The 21,198-nt window shown below is 52.0% G+C and overlaps 3 protein-coding genes across 7 annotated transcripts in view; 1 reads left to right on the top strand and 2 right to left on the bottom strand.

The window, feature by feature from the left end:
• SLC13A3 (solute carrier family 13 member 3) overlaps positions 1-8,702 on the bottom strand; it is a 28,875-nt gene extending 20,173 nt beyond the window's left edge. The window contains exons 1-4 of one of the 4 annotated variants that reach the window (XM_042883658.1): positions 8,225-8,702; positions 7,166-7,263; positions 6,792-7,033; positions 6,251-6,435 (exon numbers count right to left, since the gene is read on the bottom strand). In XM_042883658.1, the coding sequence (XP_042739592.1) occupies positions 6,251-6,298 (48 nt within the window). In that variant the 5' untranslated portion in view covers positions 6,299-6,435; positions 6,792-7,033; positions 7,166-7,263; positions 8,225-8,702. Of the gene's footprint in view, positions 1-3,581; positions 3,693-6,250; positions 6,436-6,791; positions 7,264-8,224 lie in introns of those variants that run through there. The other 3 variants (XM_042883660.1, XM_042883659.1, XM_042883656.1) reach the window with 3 other exon arrangements.
• An 89-nt stretch (positions 8,703-8,791) lies between these two features.
• Positions 8,792-13,408, bottom strand: TP53RK (TP53 regulating kinase). Its single transcript, XM_042883605.1, has 3 exons — positions 13,233-13,408; positions 9,516-10,009; positions 8,792-9,405 (listed from the first exon to the last, which is right to left on the bottom strand). The coding sequence occupies exons 1-3, from the start codon at positions 13,406-13,408 to the stop codon at positions 8,927-8,929; spliced, it is 1,149 nt and encodes a 382-aa protein (XP_042739539.1). The 3' UTR covers positions 8,792-8,926.
• On the top strand, positions 13,375-20,635 carry SLC2A10 (solute carrier family 2 member 10). 2 transcript variants are annotated; one of them, XM_042883648.1, is made up of 5 exons: positions 13,375-13,410; positions 16,689-18,050; positions 19,030-19,152; positions 19,695-19,830; positions 20,439-20,635. In XM_042883648.1, coding segments are annotated over exons 1-5 (1,626 nt in total). In that variant the 5' UTR covers positions 13,375-13,406; the 3' UTR covers positions 20,440-20,635. The 2 variants fall into 2 exon arrangements, with proteins under 2 accessions (XP_042739582.1, XP_042739581.1); XM_042883647.1 differs by having other exon boundaries at positions 20,281-20,635.
• The last annotated feature ends 563 nt before the right edge of the window (positions 20,636-21,198 follow it).

Below are 21,198 nucleotides of genomic sequence, written 5' to 3'. Positions count from 1 at the left end.
TTTGCTAAAGCCATCTTTGAACTATGGAAGCAAGGCTGCAAGGGCATTCTGCTAAAAGCCACCACCTCAGCAAACAGCAGCCTGTGGGCTCTCATTGCCTATGCTCAACTTTCACGTGCCTGTACACACAAATACCATACTGAGCCTCTTGGCTATGGGTATCCAGTCTACTAGTCATGTTCAGCTAAATACAGGGTGCCATCTTCCAAGCCCTTTTTGGGGAATCTGATTTCCAAGGGGATTGCAGCTCAGCCCAGCTTGTGGTCAGCATTCCTGGCAATCCCAACAGCCTATCAGATTCCTTTTGTCCACACATCCTGAAATATTGCTCATTACCCTCAACACCCTGATGAGGAATTTCTTCCTCATCCCTTCTCATGTCTTCTATGGTCCTTAGCTTCCAATTAACATTAATTCTTGCCAGCTTTTCTTTCCCTGCCCTGAGCATCACTGCTGTCACCTTCTTTGTGCCAGCTTGCTGAGCCAGGCTTGCCTTGACCAAAGCTTGCAGTGCACATAATCACACAGCTTCCAGTTATCATTCTTCTTTCTTCATCGAAGTTAAAAGAGATGAAAATAAGAGCTTATCTTTGCATTCAGTTTTGTGAAATTGGCTTTTCTAAATCACCAGGCACATACGTAACTCAGAGGTGGACTTTGTGCACGACACATAACAGGGCTACCACCACCATTTCCCTGCCGGGCTGCTCTCCCACCAGCAGCCACTCGTGTTCCTACAACTCAGCAAGCACTGCTCCAGCCCAAGATTCAGACCCCTACCCCCTGCACACTGTGCCCCCAGCTCGCCATGTCGCCTACATTTGCATCACCCATTCCCTCACAATGCCTTCCATTGGAGATGCCCCATGTTCCTTGCTTTTGAGCGCAAGCAAAGTCATTTTTCTTCTGGAAGTTCTTAAAGTCTCCTTGTTCTCATCAGGAGGACTCATTACATCCAAGTCGATTTTAAATTGCTCTATGTCCACTGAGGAAGTCAAGCCTGTTTTCTGAAGGCATTGGGACCCATTTGCCTGCTCAGAGCTCCTTTTAGCAGATTTGGCTGCCTCAGCTGTTACCAAGCCAAGAGGCCGTAGACATTGAGTTCATTAGAAGCTGTTGGAACAAGCTCTTTGCACAGCTCATTAAAAGTGTCCCCCATGCCCCTTCCAGCACAGCAGTTCCTCCAGCCCCCCCCTGCCCCACTGAGCTCCTGGCAATCATTCACCACTCCGTGAGCCGGGGGGTCGTGGGCACTTCCGCACCCGGGACAAACATTCTGCCATTTCAGCAGCCACCAGAGCTGGAGCTGACACAGACCCTTGTGCTTAGTGGGGAGCATGGGGTATTATGCTCTGGGCTGGGTTATGTTACAGGCACGACTCATTTCTCACTGTTCCTAACTCAGTTTGGAGAGCACATCTGGGGGTTTTGGTAACCTGCTGACAGAGCAGAAATTTCATTTCTCTATTGAAGAGAAAGGAGATTGCAGAGGAAATCACTACATAGAATCTCCTCCTCCAGGGCTTCATCAAATTCGCCACCCTGATCTGGTTGGGGGCAGCCAGCCCATGGCCAGGGTTGGAGATCGATGATTTTTAATCCTACCCAACCATTCTGTGATCCTATGAAAACAAGGAGTATCAGTAAAATGTCAGCACCACTGCAGCCCTGACACTGTACCTCTGAAAGGAGGGGCACAGCAGCCTGGAGAGCCCCCAGCATGGGTGACAGCTGATAAGTAGCATTGTAGCTATGGATACTGGAGCTCAGCAGCAATAAGCAAGGCCAGACCTGAGGTGTCCTCTTCCTCAAAAGGTTTCAGCTCTGGGGAGGGGTAACTGAGGTGCAGGTTTCACAGGGGAACCCACTGCACATAGACCTCGAGGTTTCACCCAAGAGCACATATGGATCCAAGAAATCACATCCTACTTGTGTTTCTCTGCTCTATCAACTTTAGATTATGATATCTCAGTCTCCCGATCCAACTGAGATGCTGCCCTTGAAGCCAGACCTCAGGTGGCTCCCTATAGCTCTGATCCTTGTGGATGCCTTCCAGCTTGGTATATTCCATGTGTCTGCGGTCTCTGTGGAGATGAGAGTTGCTGAGCATCTCACTGGGGAGAAGGTAAATTCTCACTTGACATGCCAAGAGATTTCAGTATCCCCAGAGCAGGAGAGTGCCACAGAGATACCTCTAAGTAGACACCTACATGAGGAAAGCCTCATCGCAAGGCTGCACCCCAATGTTCTCCTGCCCTATGGGCTTCTCTCACCACACAGCACAACGACCACTCAATGGGAGCATGTAGCTCTCCAGTCCACCCAACTGCCATGCTCCAGATGTGCAAAAACTCAGTAACACAAAACTTGCTCCAACAGCTGCACCTTGCTCGACAGCTCCTCCGGCCCCACCTTGCTGTGGGTGCCTGTCTGGAGGAGCATTCCCATGACACCAGCAGCAGATTAGTAAGCTGATTTCCCACTGTTTGAAGCTTGCTGAATGCTGGAGGCAGCTCCCATGCCTTCCGCTGTTCCTACTCCCCCTTCCCCAAGCCCTCACACTGCTGCAAGAAGTTTGAGCCCTTCCCTTTGCTTCCTACAGCCCTGTAGCTCAGGCTCCGGGTGGCTGCGCCTAATCCTGTGTTGACACAACAGCAACATTCCCTCTGTGCTGAACAGCAAGGGGCAATTCCATGAGGATAGCGCAGAGGAATTGCTGCCCCCTGAACACGAGCAGAGATTTTTTATTCCATTCCTTCCTCAAACACTCAAATCTTTGCAACTTGGGTGTCAGCAAACTCTTCCATGAGCATCTGGTAAAGCAATGGTCATATTAGTATTAATTGTTTTAATTCCGGAGAGTCATTTTGCTGTCTTGCATGTAGAGATTTCACTGATAAGCACTACACAGGCAGAAGTAGATCCGAGAAGGGTTGGGTAGGAAGGGACCTCAGAGACCATCTGCTTCCACCCCCATGCCATGGTTAGGGTTGCCAACCACCAGACCATGCACTGGATCAGGCTGCCCAGAGAAACGCACTCAACAAATGCACCTGCGTGTCCTCGCTGCATCCGAATCACGCCGTCATCGCTACGCACCAAACATCACCTGTCCTCTGATACAACCTGAGTCATTCTCAGAGGGATCTGAGTCACAACATCAGGCAAAACCCCACTCACTGAGGTCAGTGGCACAAGTTTCCCTGTGACCTCACAGCCCCCCGTGCTTCCACCCGAGGATGCGTGAGGGACAGCTGCAAAACCCTTCAGCCTCACTCACATCCCAAAGCCTTTCCAAAGCAATTTTATCCTGCACCTACGGAACACAAATATCTCACAAAACCTTTCAGAATCCAGCACCATCGGTTCCATACAACTCCCCGACAGAAGCCTACATGAGCACAGTTCGCTCAGCCCACCCCCTTCAAATGTCAACGCGGCCCCACAACGCCCGTCCACGCACCAGCTGGACACCTCGGCTCTGCACACCTCGGCTCTGCACACCTCGGCTCCGCGCCCCCCGCTCCGCGCCCCGCTCTGTGTCTGACAGCCCCGGCAGCAGCGCGGTGCCCACGCGGTACCTTGGCGGGCAGGCTGAGCAGCACGGGCAGCAGCGCCAGCGGCGCCCCCAGCAACACCACGGCACGCCGCACGCTCCACGCCTTCTTCACCACCGCCCCCAGCGCCGCCATCCCGCATCCCGCACCCCGCGCCGTTCCGCAGCTTTATACCGGGGCGGGATGGATGAAGGAGGGGAGAACGAGGCCGCCCCGCCCGCCGGGAGGAACGCCCGCAGCCCGGCCCGCCCCGCTCCGGACTCGGGTCTCTGTCCGACAGCGGCTCCGCTGCGGTTGCGTGATTCTGTTATTCGGTCTAAGCGGGGGCTCGGATGTGTGACGATTTGTTTCGCGGTGCCGCGTGAAGCGCTTTTCTTGTTAAAAATAAATGAACGCTGAACAAAAGCGCAGCGGTGCGGAGCGGGACGGGACCATGGAAACACCGGAAAGACAAAGTCTTGGCCGCCACCAGGGTAAGGCTCAGGAATCAAGTGAGGAGCGTATGACTGCAGCCCGGCCGGCCCTGGTACAGCCTGACGGGAGAGGATGCTTCAGTCTGAGCCGAGAAGGAAATTGAGGAGCTGCAGCCCTGGACAGGACCCCTCCTGCACTGCTGTGCACAGGGCCGAGAGAGGGGCACACACCATAGCACTTAGGCTGAAGCTCTAACAGATGGATCAAAGCCGGAGGAGCTGAGCATTCTCTGCTTTTTGCATCAAGGTTGGGGTTAAAGGAAGCTAAGGAGAGAAGGGAAAGCAATATAACCCTCTGCCTTAGTGCTCCAGCAGCATCCTCTGAGTGCTTTAAAAGCATTCAGAACCTGTGAGAGTTGGGGCCCAGATACATGGGGGATGTATAGAAATCTTGCTCAGCATGGAGACCCATCCCTTCCTGCAAATAATCAGCTCTCTGCAGAGCTACTGCCTCCATGCCCATCACTCCTACCGCATCAAAGGCGTTAGAGGCAAGTGAATCAGATGAAAAGGCAGACAGCCCACTGGGGAAAGCTCTTGTCTTACAGAAGCCCCGAATCATTGGCACAGAGGGGATGAGAAGTTAAGAGGCAGAGTGTAGTGGTACAGCACAGAGCCAGGCTGCTCCCCCAGCACAGCCATGCTCCAAATGTTCCTCTCCGCTTCCTTAACGGACAGCTTTGCACAAATGGTAACAAATCAGTCCATCCCCACACCCACTCCAGGCAGGGGCTGAAGCATCGTTACTGTGGCTGCTTTTGGAGCTGAACAGACACAAAAGGTTGGCTGGGCACTGCTGGGGCTGCTGGCACAGTGAGGATCCAACATCCGCCTGGCTCTGGCCCTGCAGCCATACAGCCCCACTGGCAAACACTCCTTCTTTTGGGGCCCAGAGAAAGCACAGGGAGAGCTATGGGGACTTTCCTCTGGCCTTTCTGTGCATAACATCAGGAATAAAACTGTATCGGGAAAGGAAAATAAAAAGGAGGTTCCTGGGCTGTCTCCATTCATTTCCCAGCTGAGAGCACTGCAGGCTGTGAGCTGCTTCACCCGGCCCCCAGCTCCTCGCATGGGGAGAAAGGTGGTGGGACGCAGCCTGTGCCTGGCCAGGGAGAGGCTTTATCTCCCTGTGGTGACCCTCACACACTGAACTCTGGGCTACAAATGAGCTTTTATGCTTTTATGGCACTGACTTGGTTTCCTATCAGCACTGATGGGCTGCAAAAGGTTATCAGTGTTTTGCATCTTGCAAAACTGGGAAATATCAATTTCCTGCAGACATCAAGGCACAGACTAAAAAAACCCACACTGTATCACCTACATGCAGAGCTTACATATGCACACAGCAACTGCCCACACAGAAGAGGTGCTGTTCAAAAGTCATGTAACAGCATACCCAGGTTATGCAACTGCGTTCTCATCCCTATTTCTTGCCATACTAGTATGCATTTTCTCCCACAACTGTTTTTCTACTTGGAGGACTTAGAGGTCTACAACCCACAGGTTTCCAAAAATCCCATTATTTTAGTTCTGTACTTATGCCATTAGTGGGCTAAGCAAAGTTCATTATTATTACTGAAAAAGTAATATTACTTAAAAGTAATATAGTAATAAAAATAATTCTACCAGGCTTGTGAACCTGAGCTGGGTGGCTGCCTGCCCTTTTCCATAAGAGAAATCACCAACAGCAATCAAACACCAGAAACACAATCTCATCAATAACCAGCAGTCCCATTCAAACCCTTAACACTCCAAATTCTTTCTATGAAACTCTATTACTTCTGTTCCCTTTGCCATTCCCTCTTTCCTTTTTCCCTCCTTCCCAGCTTGCCTGCACACCCTCCATATTCCTTCCACTCTGGGAGAAGCCAAGGGCAGACCGCTCCCAAAGCAGTGGGAATGAAACATTGGAAATGAAGCTGTTTGTGGCAGTCTGCCCTTGGTCTCCTGCAACATTTCAGATGTAGAAAGCAGCAGACCGACCAGCTGCCCGTCCAGCACACAACTACAAATATTTGCTGTTGAAAGACCTTTTTTTCCCCAAATGCAGACTTTTTTTCAGTGCTGGTGATGATGGCAGGGAGACACCCAGTGGCTGTGTGCAATGCAAGCCATCACCCTGCACTATCCCACCATTCCATGTCCTCTCAGGTGGCAGAAAGGACCTCTTTGGGATTTGTGAAGGCCAGCATACCCCTAGGGTTGGTGCAAACAGCTCACCTGGATAAGCTGGGGCAGAACATCACCGGTTCTCCTGGTGTCACACATAACTGTGACCCAAGGATCAGCTCCAAGGTACTATAGCAGTGACACAGGCAGGGATGCAGGGAGGTGCAGGTGGGTATTCTGCAGGTCTGGAGCCTCCTCTTTGTGGATACATCACAGATGGAAACAGTGACACTACACTAATAAGAGAGAAGCTAGAATTATTTATTAATATAATATAGATATGATACAGTGCTTAACAAAGCTTGATTGTAAATAAGTACACAACAAGATTTGAGATGGCTGGATACAGTGGATTGCTTACTGATGAAGGGCAGGGAAAAGCCACACGCAGAGGAGCTCCTCCCATTGAGTCATGCAGTTGAGAGCAGACCCCTTTTCTTTCTGAACTGCTTGAACCACATAGGTAAGGAGCTGGATCCACTCCTATAGTGCCATATTTGGTCAGTAGTTTATGTCTAAGGGGATTATACATGCACAAAGATACGATCTTAGCAAAGCTAACAAAGCCTAAAGCAAACTGTTGATCACTTACTGAGGATCTGTGTTGGCAAAGCATCTTGGCATCAACGTGTAAAAGATCTGTGCAGGCATAACCTCCAGGGCATCCCCGCTCCAGGGCAGATCCTGTCATGCTGCCATGCAGGAGAGCTCAGGTACTCTTGGGCCATTCAATATTTATGGAGTCAAGATGACGGATTCGTGGTCATACGTTGTATTTTAGCCACATACCAACCGGCCCTCTGCTGTTGAACTGCCCCCCAGTTTGAGACAGGTCTGTGGCCATGAATCTGTCTTAGCCCAAGTGCTATGAGTGCTGTTGTTCACAGCCCTCCTGTGCAAGGGCCGAGGGAGGGAGCTGGAGGAAGAAGTGCATGTATGGGGGGAGCACACCACCACAATACGCACCTGCTGGGATTTTTCCACTCTCAGATAGCTCAGCCCTCATTACAGCATCCCGGCCATAAAAACTTGCAGTCCATCAGCTTTGTTTCTACTCCACGCTCCTGCAGAGAGGACTGCATTTTAATAAACATACTCATAGTTAGAAACAGACTGCTTCAAAGGGCTCTGCAAACATAACACAGCCCTGGCATCACCGGGAGGCAGGCAGAGCAGTGTTTGTACAGATGGGGCAGTGGGCAGGGAAGGCGGCGTGCTGGGGGTGTGGGGGGCTCCGATCAGGGGCTCATTAGCTCACATCCACCTGCTCCAACTGCGCTGCAAGGCTCGGGTCCAGCACCCTGCAGGAGCCTGAGCGACTGAATGTTGCTGCATTCGCTCTCTGCGCAGCCCAGCCTGCCCGGCTACAGGGCACTGCCCCAGGGCTGTGCGCGGGGCAGATGCACAGGTTAGCAAGCCTTGGCGGCATCCCTTGTGACTTTAAAAACAAAACAGAAGAAAACAACCCATGGCGACCCCGGGGCAAAGCTGTATCTGAGGCGGTGGAACCCGGGCCCCACGCTGGAGCCGAGCACTCGCCCAGTGCCTCCTCTGGCAAGGAAGTGAATGCGCGCCGGGCACGGGCAGCCCGCAGCGCTAGGACACTTGCACCGCGCGGGCCGCGAACCGCGAAACTTCGACTAAGAAAGCGACGACATCAGCGCTGCGCCACCGCCGAAAGCTTCCCAACCGCCGCTCGCGGCCTTCTTCCCTGCCTCACCGCCCCCAGCGCGGCGCCGCACACAGCAGCGCACAGCGTGGGGCGGAGCTGCGGGCTCGGCCCCTCCGTTCAGCCCATTCTCAAAGCCCTTGCGGCTCCATCACAGCAGCAAGAGGGAACAGCGTTCCCTTCTCCTAAGGGGCACAGAACCTCAACTCCTTTCTGAAAGCGTCAAAGCTCACAGAGCACTTAAAGCAGGACTGGTCGCCCTGTACCATGGGCTCATAAACTTCCTCTGGGCCATCTTACATTCACACCATTACACCATAAATCAATTAATATAAGGAAAAGTTACCAAAACCCACCAATACCTCCCACAGGTAGGCAGGACGTCACAGTGCAAGCAGATCACCATATAAACCTACAAAAACAGAAATTTGCAGCAGATTTCTTGCATTTCAATTAATGTTTCTGAGCAGAAAACTCTTCATTAACAACCGTTGCATATACTTAACAACAGAATATCAACTGAAAACTAACTCAAAATTACTACTGAAAAAAAGAAGCAACTGAACTTGTCCTGTGTTTAGTATTCTATTTCAACCATTGCTCGTGTCCTGGAATTCAGAGTCTTGAGACGTTTTAGCATGTGCAGAGGCCATGATAATGGACTGAAACACTTTGTAGTCTGAGAAAACAACACATCTGTTTTCCTTGATGACCTTTTGTTGATGCTCTGTAGGTACTCCCAGGCCCCCCTCACCTCCCAGGAAACAGCAATCCCTGGGCTGAAAAGATTACCAGGTGTTGTACCTGCACAGAGAACAAGGCCCATGGAGCAGAGCTGCTTTTCAACAGAAACATCTAATGCTGAGGTCAGAAGCGACCTTCAGTACTCACATTTCAACATTATTTGGGTAACTTTACAACAGTTAGAAATCCAATCCAATTTATTTTATACAAGACACTATTATCAAAATAGTAATCTGTGCAATAAAAGTAGCTGGAAGTATAAATAACCTCCCAGGCAGAAACAAGCAGGAATATTTCCCCATCGCTGCCTGCTGTCACCCAATCATGGACCTCTTCCTCCCCCTGAGCCGCACCTCATCCAGACGTTTGATCACTGGGCCAGATTTCTTAGATGTGGCCGCATAGCTCTGTAGCAGAGCCTGGAACACAGTTTCTGTATCGGGATGGGTACTAAGGAAGGCTTTTTCCAGCACATATAGATCGACTCCCTTATCCTCAGGAAGACCTGATACAAAGCTGAGCCCAAAGTCAATCAGCACCAAGTCCAGCTGCTCCGCGGGCGGCCGCAGCAGCATGTTGGACGTTGTAAGGTCGCCATGGATGAGGTCCTCATCGTGCATCCTGGCCAGCAGCTGGCCCATCTTCTCTGCCAAGCCGAGGAGGCTGCCGGCATTGCTGCCGCCCCGCTGCACGGAGTAGATGTGATCCTGAACGGCGATCGCGCCAACAATATCTTCAAGGTAGATGCAGTTGGATGCATAATCCACGAAGTAGACCACGGGAGCCGGGATCCCTGTTTCAAAACAACACAACACAACGAATGGAACACTGGCCGCAGGCAGACGGGAGCTCCCGGCTCCGCGTTACCCCCGGCACAGCGGTGCCCGGCCCGGCAGAGCCCACCTGCCCGCCGGCAGCGCAGCAGGGATCGCGCCTCCTGCGCCGTGCGCCGCCGGCCGAGCCGCTCCTCCAGCGCCGGGTGCCGGTAGCGCTTGGGGAAGCGGAGCTTGGCCACGGCCGCCCGCCCCAGGAAATTGCCCCGGTAGACGCACGCCTCAGCGCCCTGCTGCACCAGCTGCAGCCCCGGTAGCGGCGGCGGCGCCGCCTCGGCTTCGCCAGGGCCCGGCACGCCCGTGTCTGCCCCGTCCTCCGCCCCGGCTGTGCCCGCGCCACCCGCCGCCTCCGCCGCCGCCTCCGCCGCCATCACCAGGCCCCGCCGCAACACCGCGCATGCGCGTCGCTCGCCGCTTCGGCAATCTTCGGCGGCCAGCGCCGGAAAGCGTCGAGCTCGGCGCGCTCCTCCGCCCCCAGGGAACGGCGCGGCCCCGCATCCCCCGCCGGGCAACGCCACGGCTTCGGCTCGGATCGCTTGCCGGTACCGTAGGTGTCTGCTCTTCCTTGGGTGTCCCCAGACCCACAGCTCCACGTGGGTGAAGGACGGCCACCCTCACTGCCTGGAGCAGTGCTCGGGGCTTCGTGGTGCAATGAAAACCCCCTGCTTTGCAGATAACACGACTTATGGTCCAAGAGACCATGTAAATAAAATAAAAAATTGCTGTGGCACTCTTGGCTGTGCCACAATTCCGTTTTGTCCTTGTTTTCTCCTCCACAACATTTGTTTCTTCTTCAGAATATTTATCTTTTATTACCACATTCCGTGCTTGTTGCTCACACGGTGGGATCGTGCCTAGCAAATATTGACACTGCTTCAGTCCGTTCCTAAACAACATTCCCGAGCTGTCCCTGATGCGGGTGAGCCATCCTGCTGCTGCTCTACCCTGCAGGATCCCGCCTGCTGGGCCAAGGAAGCAGATGTGTCACTGCACTCTGTATTTACAGTTTGCCAATGCCACAAACAGCCAAAGGAACCAGAGGTTTTCTTGGCACTGTGGGCATATTTTAGCTAATAGCTCCTGCACAGCCCCAACAGACACGGACACAACCTGTGAGATGCCCTCCATTCATCACGTTGGCAATCGCACCAGCCTTCTCCCATGCTGGGGTTAAGGAGAGGTTCTGCACCAGGTCAGGATTCTCTCTCCTCTTGCACTGCTATTTTCATTGTGATCGTGAGGGCTTTCTCTGCTGCTCCTGCCCTCAGGCACAGGGAGTTCCAGCGATCAGAGCCAAGCAAAGCAGGCTGCAGACACCTGGCTGTGGCACCCAATGCAGGCTGCTGTCAGCAGCACCAGGCACATCAGGCAGCACATACTTGTGACTCAGGCCGGGTGTTTTGTTATTCAGCTGCAAAGCAAGAATGCACCCTCGCTGCCCTGACATCCAGCAGCCAAGAGCATGATAAGGATCAGATGGAGAAATGGCACTGCCAAGACACACAACCTCGAGATGAGGAGGAGAGCATCTCAGCAGAGAGCAAAGCTGGAAACATGAGGCAGGAGCTGCCGTGTGGCCAAGGGCGTGCTGAGCCCCCTGGATCCAACCCCTCCCAGCCCCTCACACACAGCTCCAGAACCAAAGCAGCAGCCCTCAGCAGGCCCTCAATGCCCACGAACTCCAAGCGTTACAATGAGAAGCACGGTATTTTAAAACCCACAAGGAAAGATTTTTTCCAAAGTTATCCTCGCTATACATCACAGCGGTTTTTCATGGTGTGGTTTCAGAGCACCATAACCCACAGCCATGCACAGTGCCGATGCTGCAGCTGGATTTCTGCACATACTGATGTAATCTTTTTGGCCGCCTTTTGCAAACATACCATAAAGCTCTGCTGTGCTCCCCAGGACCTCACCTCCCTGCTGCCTTTGCTAGTAATGTTTATTGCCCTGCCAGAGAACAGGAAGCCTCCAGAAAATGTCAGGGGTGGCTTTATGCTGGCAGATAAACAAATGCTGAGTGACCAAGGAGAAAATGTAATTTCTTCCTTCTCACGCTGAGTTCATTGGAGGAGTTGCAGTTAAACATGCAGCAGTTGTTCAGGCAGGTTGTAGATCATGGATGTGTTAACCCAGCGGATGCTGAGGACCACAGGGTCTGCGGGAAGAGAAAAAACTGCAGGTCTCCATTTGAGTGTCGTGAGAGCTGGCCATGATTTCAGAGCTATTTAAGCTACTTTAATAGGAATTGCAAATCTCATTGTGGAGTCTCTTCTGTGAACACCGCTGGTTTCTGGAGGCTGGTGTTTGTGTTTGAAGCCATTCTTCACCGACTGTATGATCTCCATGCAGCTGTCAGACTGCACGAGACACACCATTGCAGATGAGGTATTTCTGCATACTGTATTCCCACTGCAATTAGAGTATATGAATGGGAAGCATTTCTTTATAAACGCAGATGATTTGAAACGCTTTTAATATTCACTATGGCTTTGAGAAGAAACGAGAGCTGAGCCTTTGATCAACTGCTGCCCATACTGACAGACCGGGGTGACATGATCCTGTATGGCCCATCTCACGCATCTCAAAACCATGAAAAAAAAGAGTACTGTGGGTTTCCAGGGCAGAGACATGGCATGCAGTCCCTCCACAACGTAGAACAAAGATTCCTAAAATGTTTTTCTAAATTCCTCATGAAGTTAGTATGTGGAATGACCACTGTAAAGCTCTTTTAACGACACCACGTGTTTTTCACTCCTTACCTGACCTGTTTGCTTCTGGATGTGTCAGAGGGCTGTGCCTGCACTGCATCCACAGGTGCAGTGATGGCTGATGCAGCTGAGCTGGTACTGTGCAAAAAGCTTTGGCTCACAGCGTGCCAGTGGCATTAGAACTGTGTGACGAAACAAATCGTTCCCTGCGGTCACAAACCAGCTCACAACGCAGGCTTGTGGCCATTCCCACTCATCCTCCAGCACAGTCGCTGCTGCGTGACTCCGTGAGGTCTCAGAGTCCTGACAGCACATTGCCCTGCTCTGCTCCCCACGCTCATTAGGTGACAGCAGGCTTATGAGCGTTGCATGCACATCACAGCACACACACATACTTCACCACATCACAACACGCCCAGTGACTATGGTTTGTGTGAACAGCACCAAGGGAGAATGTTTCCATTGCGTTAAAGAGTTTCACTCTTCTAGGCGTATAAAGCTTTGTAAAGTCCTCATTTTACAAACTGCAATTTGTGTTATATGGATTTAGCCTCAGATTCAGAAAACAAACCCTGCCTCCAAGCACAAGTCCCAGTGCCTTGCATGCAGCAGGAAGGGTTCTGTTCCACTGAGCAGAAAGAGGACGTTAATTGCAAGGAAAGTTGAACACCAGAACATTTTGCCTAATGGAGCACCGTGCTGCTGGAAGGAGACAACCTCAGGAAACGCAGCCTTTCTTTTCAACAGAAGAGAAAGGTAAGAGTTCAAAGTCAGCCGTGCTGCTCTTTTTTGCTTCGAAATGGCCCATCTTTTCCTAGCAGCCTTTCTTTGGCTTTCCAACCCACAAACCTAAAAACTCTTACCAAAATCCCCATCTCCCGAGGGCTGTCTAAAGGCCTTCTAGTGCGGAGGAGCAAAGCTCTGCAGGCAGAGCGGGGACATGAGATCCCTGCTCCTGCTGCAGCGCGACCGAGACCGGGACAGCGGGACCGGGACAGCGCCGTGTCCCGGTTTTAGACCGCTCAGCAACACCCGCAAGCAGCTCGCTTCGGTAAAAGATCCCCAGCCGCACCGACCAGGGAGAAGGAGGCCGCGCCGGGACCCCCCGGTCCTCCCCGAGGCCCGGCCGGGGGCAGGGCAGGAGCGACGTGGCGCTGCTCGACTCCGCTCCGGCCGCCGGACCCCGCTCCGCTCCGCCCCGCTCCGCGCCCGCCGCCGCTGCGGAGCGCCCGGGGCTCGGCCGTCGCGCCATGGGTGAGTGGTCCGGGGCCGCGCTGGGGAGGGGGCGGCGGGCGGAGGGCCCCGCGGCGAGCGGCGGCCGTGCCCCGGTAGGAGGAGAAGTTCTCAGCTTTGAGACTTCTCCCGAAGGCTCGGGCTGCCTCTCCCTCCCTCTCTCTCTCTCTCTCCCGCCCAAGTTTCCCGTCTCCTTTTTAGCGCTTCCAGCCCCGGTTTCCTGTGACACGGCCCCTAAAGCCGTGCCGGGAGCGCTGGCGGGGTGGAGGAGGCCGTGCGGCGGCGGGGCGACGGAGCGCGTCCACGGGCATCGCAGTGCGGCCGGGCCGGCGCCGCACCGCTGCGACCGCGGCGCTCCGGGGGCGGCTCGGGCTCAGCCCGGCACCGCGCACCGCCCCGTCCTGCAGCGCAGGGCATCGCCCGGCCCGGCCCCGTGCGGCATCCGCCGAACTTTCTGTCCTAACGAGCTCTGAACCCCGGATACCTCGACGGCTTCAGAGCAGACCGTACAAAGTTGGATCCCGACCAGCGTTCGTGGCCTGCCCACTGAGTTAGCAGCGGCGTCTGATTGAATCAGCGCTGGTATTTACAGCAGGCTGAATGGATCCAGGCAAGCTGGTGGCTTGGAACGAGTGGCTTGCCCACTTTATGCAAAGACTTCTGTTCTCACTGAGCAAATATTTTTTCTGGTAATCTATGTGATATGTGTACAAGGAGCAATGCAAACAGGGCAGGTAGTCACACAGCATAGCGGGAGGGACTGGCGGGGGGCTGCAGGGCCATAAGGAACACGAAGGAAACAGAGGCATATGGAACAAATACCAATACAGACATGGCCATCCCAGAGAAATAACCTTTATCATTGGCTGTGACTGTGTGCTGAATAGAGACACTTCCTATTAAACACAGCTTGTGAGGGGGGAAAAAGCCCATAGGCAGTAGTGAGGGAAGTTTTCCATGGGCTGGTGGATGTGTCCACATTCTTTCCACACACGGTTTGCTGAAGTAGTGAATATTTCTAATTAAACAAAGCCAATGTGTGAATACAGATAGTATTACGTGCTGGAAACCAGTGTATAACAGCACAAACTTGCACGTCAATGTACCCTAGCTGTGCCTTCAAAACTGGGTGGGGAGAAAGAGGTCACTGTCACTGCTTGTACCCCAGGATCCCCATGGCAGCAGGGGCTCTGTGTGCGCTCCCCCCTGCCATGCTGAGCAATGTGACTCACGGCTTGCACATGTTTGCCCTTTCATCCTCTCTGCAGGGTGAGATGTGTGTGCAGCAAGCACCTTGTTTTTGTAGGGTTGTTTGGGGCGGGTTGGTCGCTTTGGGTTTGGTTTGGTTTGCTTGTGCTGCTGTTTTTTCTTATTTTAAGTAAGCTGAAATACTTAGGAAAGTTGCATGCTCAGCTGTATGAGAAAGGCAAGGTCAAGGAATCGTTCCTTTTGTTTGGGGCAGACAACAGGGTTGTGAAGACATCCTGCAGACCTGGATCAGACTGAGAAAGTTTGCCTGGTTGGGGATCGTGTGCACCGAGCCCCGGAGAAGGAGAGGTGAAGAAATCAGGGCCATGCCACAAAGTAATGCCAGGAGTGCAAGATTTGATAGGAGAAAAACTCTTGTGAGCAGCACTTTCAGCTACATTAATCATTCACCCTTATTTATTTCCTACAAGTCAGATTTTTTCCCTTACTCTTTTGGTTTCTCTCGACTCCACCAAAGCTGCCCAAATTCACTCGCTCATGCTCAGGGCAGACATAGAACTTAGGGGCCAGGCAGGAGCTGAGGGTTGTGCTCCTGGCAGCAGAAGGCTTTCTCTCTGTTGTTTCCCTATTACACAACAAGAAATATAATTTAAATCCCCATCACCACCTTAGCAAAGTTTGACAAAGAGTCCCTACCTCCCCCTGCCTCATCCCAGCATTTGTTCCTCCCTGAGCTGTGAAGGGCAGCCATCAATCTCCCACTAAATTGCCAAGCAGTGAAGTAGTTAATGCTGCTATTTTCTTTACCAAAAAATCTTTTTTTTTTTTAAATTTCCTTAAATTTTCAACTTAGGTTGAAGTGCATGTGGCATTCATCAGGTCTCACTGCAGGCTTTGCATTCCTGCTCTTTACCTTGCAGTTCTGAGGTCTGAAGATTTTATTTTTAGTGAGATATGAGAGCCTGGAGTTGTTTTTGGGCTGCAGTTCTGAGGGAATCTGCACACTGGGGTAGTTCTTCTGGCCATATAATCACATAATAAATAGAGCCCTACCTCTAGAATACTGCTTCACTGATGAGGAGATGTTAGAGGGAAAACTTCTGCCTTGGTTGCTGCCATTCATGAATTATCTGAAAGACACAGAGGAAGGAAAAGAGATGAAATGTTGTTAACAACTTACCAACTTGGCCAACCATTTCTCTCTTTGCCTGGGCTCAGGCAGGGGAATGGAAAAGAAGATGGTGGTTCACAAAGCCTTAAGTATAGTGCCATCCCCTGTGGATCCTCAGGTTGTTCAGTAACTTTGTATTTCTGTGATAAATGCTCAATGACAATAAAAGTAAAGTTCAGAAGCAACAGCTTCTATGGGTGAATGTAGGATGTCCAGGGACTGCTTGGCAAAGAGCAGGGCCTTCTTGGGTGAGCTCAGGGGAAAAATGCATTGCATGGGGGGCACTGGGCAGTGGCACTGTACTGTTCAGAAACAAGAATTGTGCAGAGCTTGAAGCATGAATTAGGTATGAAATTGGAGGATAAATAAGAATGACCTGTAAGAATGGGACTAGGCCAGGGCAGTTCTGTCCCAGTGAGTGACCTGTGGAATTCCCTGCTGGTGAGGAGTGCTTCTTGTCCTATAGGTGTTCTAAGCTGTAAATCATGGACTGAAACTTTATAACGTTAATGCAGAGCAAGTAGAAGCTGCATTCCCTGCCCTGGACAGTTCTAGTAACTAGAACCAAGAAATAGAGAACTCAGAGGGTCGCATGTACAACACCAGAGAAGCAAACCACTGTCCGAGACTTAAATACAAGTCTTAACAACAAAGCTGTTAACACAGCCCTATCTTCATAGTTCTGAACCCAAAAAAGTGTCACTGCATTCCATGGCAATGTGTGCAGGGCTGGTGAATAGTAAGAGTGTATGCACATGCCTTTGCACATGACCTATGAATGAGGGGAGAAATTCCTTATTGTAGCTTTGCAGATAGAAAACTTTGGGTGTCCTGGAAGAGCTTTTTGCAGATTGTGTGTGCTGATAGCTTTCTGCTAGAGCCAGAAAACTGAACCTCACTTTGCTTACTTGTTTTCCAGGTCGTGCACTGCTGGTCCTCCTGTTGTCTGCAACAGTCTCTCTTCTGGGCGGGCTGATATTTGGATACGAGCTGGGGATCATCTCTGGAGCACTGCTGCAGCTGCAGGCAGACTTCAGCCTTGGCTGCTTCAAGCAGGAGGCTCTTGTGAGCTCCCTCCTGGTTGGAGCCCTCCTTGCCTCTCTGGTCGGAGGAATCCTCATTGACCGCCATGGACGGAGGAGGGCGATTCTGGTCAGCAATGTGGTCCTGTTATTTGGCAGCCTAATTCTCACACTGACCAGGTCGTTTATTGGGCTGCTCATTGGACGCATGACGGTGGGCTTTGCCATCTCTGTCTCATCCATGGCCTGCTGCATCTATGTCTCCGAAATGGTGGCTGCACATCAGCGAGGGCTGCTGGTGTCTCTGTATGAAGCGGGCATCACTGTAGGCATCCTGTTGTCCTACGCACTGAATTACGCCTTTGCAGATACGCAGGAGGGATGGAGGTACATGTTTGGGCTGGCCATGGCCCCAGCAGCCATGCAGTTCCTCAGCATCCTCTTTCTCCCAGTGAACCCTGTTAAACTAAACATCTGGGACTCGGACTGCCAGAAGGGTCTCATTCAATTGCAGACTGCTGAGGACAGAGAGGCAGCAAAGCGGGAGCCCTATAAGGAGAAGCACTACTCATTTCTTGATCTTTTCAGGACCAGAGACAACATGAGTAGACGAACTCTGGTGGGGCTGGGCCTGGTGCTCTTCCAGCAGTTCACTGGGCAGCCCAACGTGCTGGGCTATGCCTCCAAAATCTTCCACTCTGTGGGATTCCAGAGCAACTCCTCTGCCATCCTGGCCTCTGTCGGGCTGGGGGCAATCAAGGTGGTGGCCACACTGGTGGCGATGGCCTTTGCGGACAAAGCTGGCCGCAGAGCACTGCTCCTGGCTGGCGGTGTGGTGATGGCCATCTCCGTCACCACCATCGGCCTCACCAGCTGCATCACCCCACTGGCCATGGCCAGGGACTGCACAGCTGCTGCAGACCCCAACGTGTCCCACAGCCTCCCCCAGCACCCCCTGGGACCCCCGCCCTCCCACATCCCACCAGGCTTAGGAGAAGGCAACGGGCAGGCAGGCCTCAGTTCTGCTGCTACCAAAAGCCTTACAAAAGCTCTTGCCAGTGCTCAGAGCAGTGAGGTTGTTACTCGTTCTTCCCACACTCAGAAAATGGGCTTGGCAGGGCAGTCCGACAAGGAGACAGTGGAGAGCACAGACCCTCCTTTCGGCAGCGCTCCCCTGACAGAACATATGGTTTTAAATTGGATTACGCTGCTGAGCATGATGGCTTTTGTGAGCGCTTTCTCAATTGGATTTGGACCAAGTAAGTATGGTGTTTATATATCCTTGCAACTAACCCAGAGAATAAAACTGGGGCTGATCTTTATAGTCTGCTTGAAACATTCATTATGCATTGGCTTTACCAGGCAGCTGAGTGTCTGGAAACTGGAAATTTATCCTTGTCAGCCTACTGAATCATTTCCTGGTCTTGCAGCTCTGTCTGCTGTGTGGCTGGGACAGCATCATAATCACCTTCTCTTCCATGCTATCACTACCCTTGTAATGTTCTCTTTTTCCTGCTCATTGCAAAATCAGAGCGTCCCATGAGCACTGCCTAATGCTCACAGCACCCTGTGAGGAGGAACACAGAGGGACTTCTCCAGAAAGAGCAGCAGAGCTGGAAGTGGAATCTCCTAGAAAGTTTCTTGGTATCAGTTGGTCTTTTTCTGAAATCATTTTGCATCAGACGAGAATGGAGATTAGTTCTTGCTTCCACGTGAGTTCTAGTGTTTTCCGGCACTTGTTGTTTTAAATGCATTGATGGGAGAGAACAGTATCTAACCAAAGGAAAAACATCAGTGCACAGCAAGTCCCATGAGTTTGGCAGTGACTCCATAAATCATTTCAAGCAAAATAACCCTAGGATAGGAAAGATTGCTCTAAGTTGCATACTGCTTTCAGCTCTGATTTTCGCCCAAATGCAACAACCTCTCTTTCTCCATTCTTTACACGGAGCGTGTCCTGATGGCAGATATGTCATTTTCCCCCTATCTGCTCAGTGGCCAATTAGCCACTCTACTTTCTGCACACTGGACCTGCCCATTGCTATCTCATCCTCCACACAGTGCTGACCTGGGAGCTTCAGAGTGCTCTGGGGTGACCTGGCTCTGAGATCAGTGACCAGCAGCAGTGGGTGCTGGGTGAAGCCAGAGTGTCAAAAACCTTGCTGAAATCTTCCTTCCCCATTTCCCAAATACATTTCTTAAACCATACAACTTTTTTCTATCCTCTAATCTGTGCAGTGACCTGGCTGGTCCTCAGTGAGATCTACCCAGCTAGAATACGAGGAAGAGCCTTTGCCTTCTGCAACAGCTTTAACTGGGCAGCCAATTTACTGATCAGCCTCTCCTTCCTGGATCTCATTGGTAAGTGTCCATCCCCATCCCTCCACGTCCCACAGGTGGCTTAGTGCAGGTGGCTGCCAGGAGCTGATGGGAGAGTAAGTGGTGCTGAAACCTGGGGTCCTGACTGTGACCCTGCTGCCTCTGAGAGCAAACAAGCACCACTGATACTTTTCTGGGCCCTTCCATCACCTGTTTTGTAAAAACCATCCTTCGTGCACAGGGCTGTACCACAACACTGGGCTGTCAGAAAACCATGAGTTTGCAGCTTTCATACCAGTAGCTTTGCAATGTTTCTTGCTGGCAGAACTGTCATTTGAGGGATTCAGTTGGCACTGCTGGATGCTGAAGCTCAGCCACTTTCACCTTCCTTCTGTGGTGCTGCTGGAAAGGCGGCTGTGAGTCCTCCCTCACTGCTCCCCAGTTCTTCTCCTAGCAGACAAGGGGATTTCCCTGCCCTTGGAAGGGCTCTTGACAGTGACCACCCCACAGTAAGCCACCAGCTTCATTCTTATCCCAGGATATGACTTCCCTTTGACAGACCCTTCATTTGAATCTTTCTGCAGATGCCATTGGTTTCTCATGGATGTTTCTTCTCTATGGGCTGATGGGAGTGATGGCTGTTATATTCATTTATTTTTTTGTTCCGGAAACAAAAGGACAGTCCTTAGAGGAGATAGACCAGCAGTTCTCCAGGAAATGGTATGTGTGCTATTGTGCCACCCTGTCTTTGGGTGTTTCTCACCAGCAGTACCCAAGGTCCATGGCACTGGGCAGCCCCAGCCTGGTCAGTGCTATTGAGAACATCAGAGAGGCACAGCTGGGCTGTGGAAGCAGCGCTGTGCTGCTGGAGGCTGCTAGTGGTGCTGGGTGGAAAAGGGCTGAAAGCAAGGCTTGTGGGCCAGGGGAGAGCAGGACAGAGCATGGGATAGGCAGGGCCAGACTGAAGGAGGGAACAACGCTCTGGTCCTTTCCTCTGGGATCCTGGACTCCTCTTTCTCCTATGGGGAAGAGACATCTTTCAGTGTAAGACTGAGGGAGGTTGTGCAGCCGTGGTAAGGAGGTGGCTGGGAGGAGTGGCTCTGAGTCCAGGCCTGTCTCAGCCTGGTGTGAGCAGCTGCACCCCCAGCTGACCCCCAGCATTGCCCCCAGGCTGCGGGAAGGAAACAGCTGCAAGCAGCGGCGTGCAAGAGGAGCTAGCTGTGCACATGGGCAGTACCAGAGAGTGGAGCGTGCCAACAGTGCCTGACAGTGGGACTACAATGTCGTCCTGCAGAGGGGAACTGACCTGGGGACATTGCTTCTTGCAGAGATGGCTCTCCCTGCAGTGCCTTAGATCTTGGGACACGCTCACGGCCGTCCCTTGTATCCTTGGAGAGTCTCTGGTCCCATGCAGGGAGCGTGTCCTTCCTCTGGCATCTTTTATTGTCCACGCTTTGTGTCTGCTATCATTTAAGAGATGAATGGTTTTGTATGCAGGAATAAAACACAACTTTTGCTGACACCACTTTCCACCCATGCCGTTCATTTCCAAGCAAGATATATTATATTCCACTGCTTTGAAGTACTTGGTGCTTTCCAGAGGGGTCAGGATTGCAGGGGAAATGCATCAGGCACTCAGCAGCATACATTCGTGCCACCACCCTTTATAATGTCTGTGCAGAAGCCTGCACTCTGAGAAGGGGCTGATGCAGCTAAACACCCCACAGCCCCAGCAGCTCACCCACCTCGTCTCACGTGGTCACTGCCTCTAGACACATAGAAGCACATTGTGAATATTATGATGCTCTCTTCTGTGCACAGAGAATGCTCTGCATTCACAACCAAGGTTTGCATGTACAAAATACTGCAATATTCTGATACCTTATACAATTTTTCTATCTCCTACAATTGTACATTCTTTGATACATCTTTTAAGGCCTGTCACTTCTCCTCCTGACACATATACATTACCCCACTCACTCCCAAAAGCTTGTGAGAGAAGTGGCACCTTGCTGGCCAGGTGCCTCCATCCTGCTGACCAGCCAGCTCTGCCTCTTCCGAACCCCTTGGGAACCACATCCCAAAGCT

The sequence above is a fragment of the Lagopus leucura genome, unplaced genomic scaffold, assembly GCF_019238085.1.
Source record: "Lagopus leucura isolate 7727_CA_CO unplaced genomic scaffold, USGS_WTPT01 Super-Scaffold_100039, whole genome shotgun sequence".
Taxonomy (NCBI): Eukaryota; Metazoa; Chordata; class Aves; order Galliformes; family Phasianidae; genus Lagopus; species Lagopus leucura.
This window is presented reverse-complemented; position numbering and strand designations above follow the sequence as displayed.

What these genes read in the sequence shown, in the direction of transcription:
- TP53RK (XM_042883605.1), bottom strand. Translation starts at nt 13,408, where the DNA reads ATGGCGCGACGGCCGAGCCCCGGGCGCTCCGCAGCGGCGGCGGGCGCG. An exon ending in GCGCGGCCTCCTTCTCCCTG is followed by an intron (nt 10,010 to 13,232) that starts GTCGGTGCGGCT and finishes GGGACACCCAAG; the next exon opens with GAAGAGCAGACACCTACGGT. An exon ending in GCTGCGCTGCCGGCGGGCAG is followed by an intron (nt 9,406 to 9,515) that starts GTGGGCTCTGCC and finishes GTTTTGAAACAG; the next exon opens with GGATCCCGGCTCCCGTGGTC.
- SLC2A10 (XM_042883647.1), top strand. An exon ending in CTCCTTCCTGGATCTCATTG is followed by an intron (nt 19,153 to 19,694) that starts GTAAGTGTCCAT and finishes ATCTTTCTGCAG; the next exon opens with ATGCCATTGGTTTCTCATGG. An exon ending in CAGCAGTTCTCCAGGAAATG is followed by an intron (nt 19,831 to 20,280) that starts GTATGTGTGCTA and finishes CATTGCCCCCAG; the next exon opens with GCTGCGGGAAGGAAACAGCT.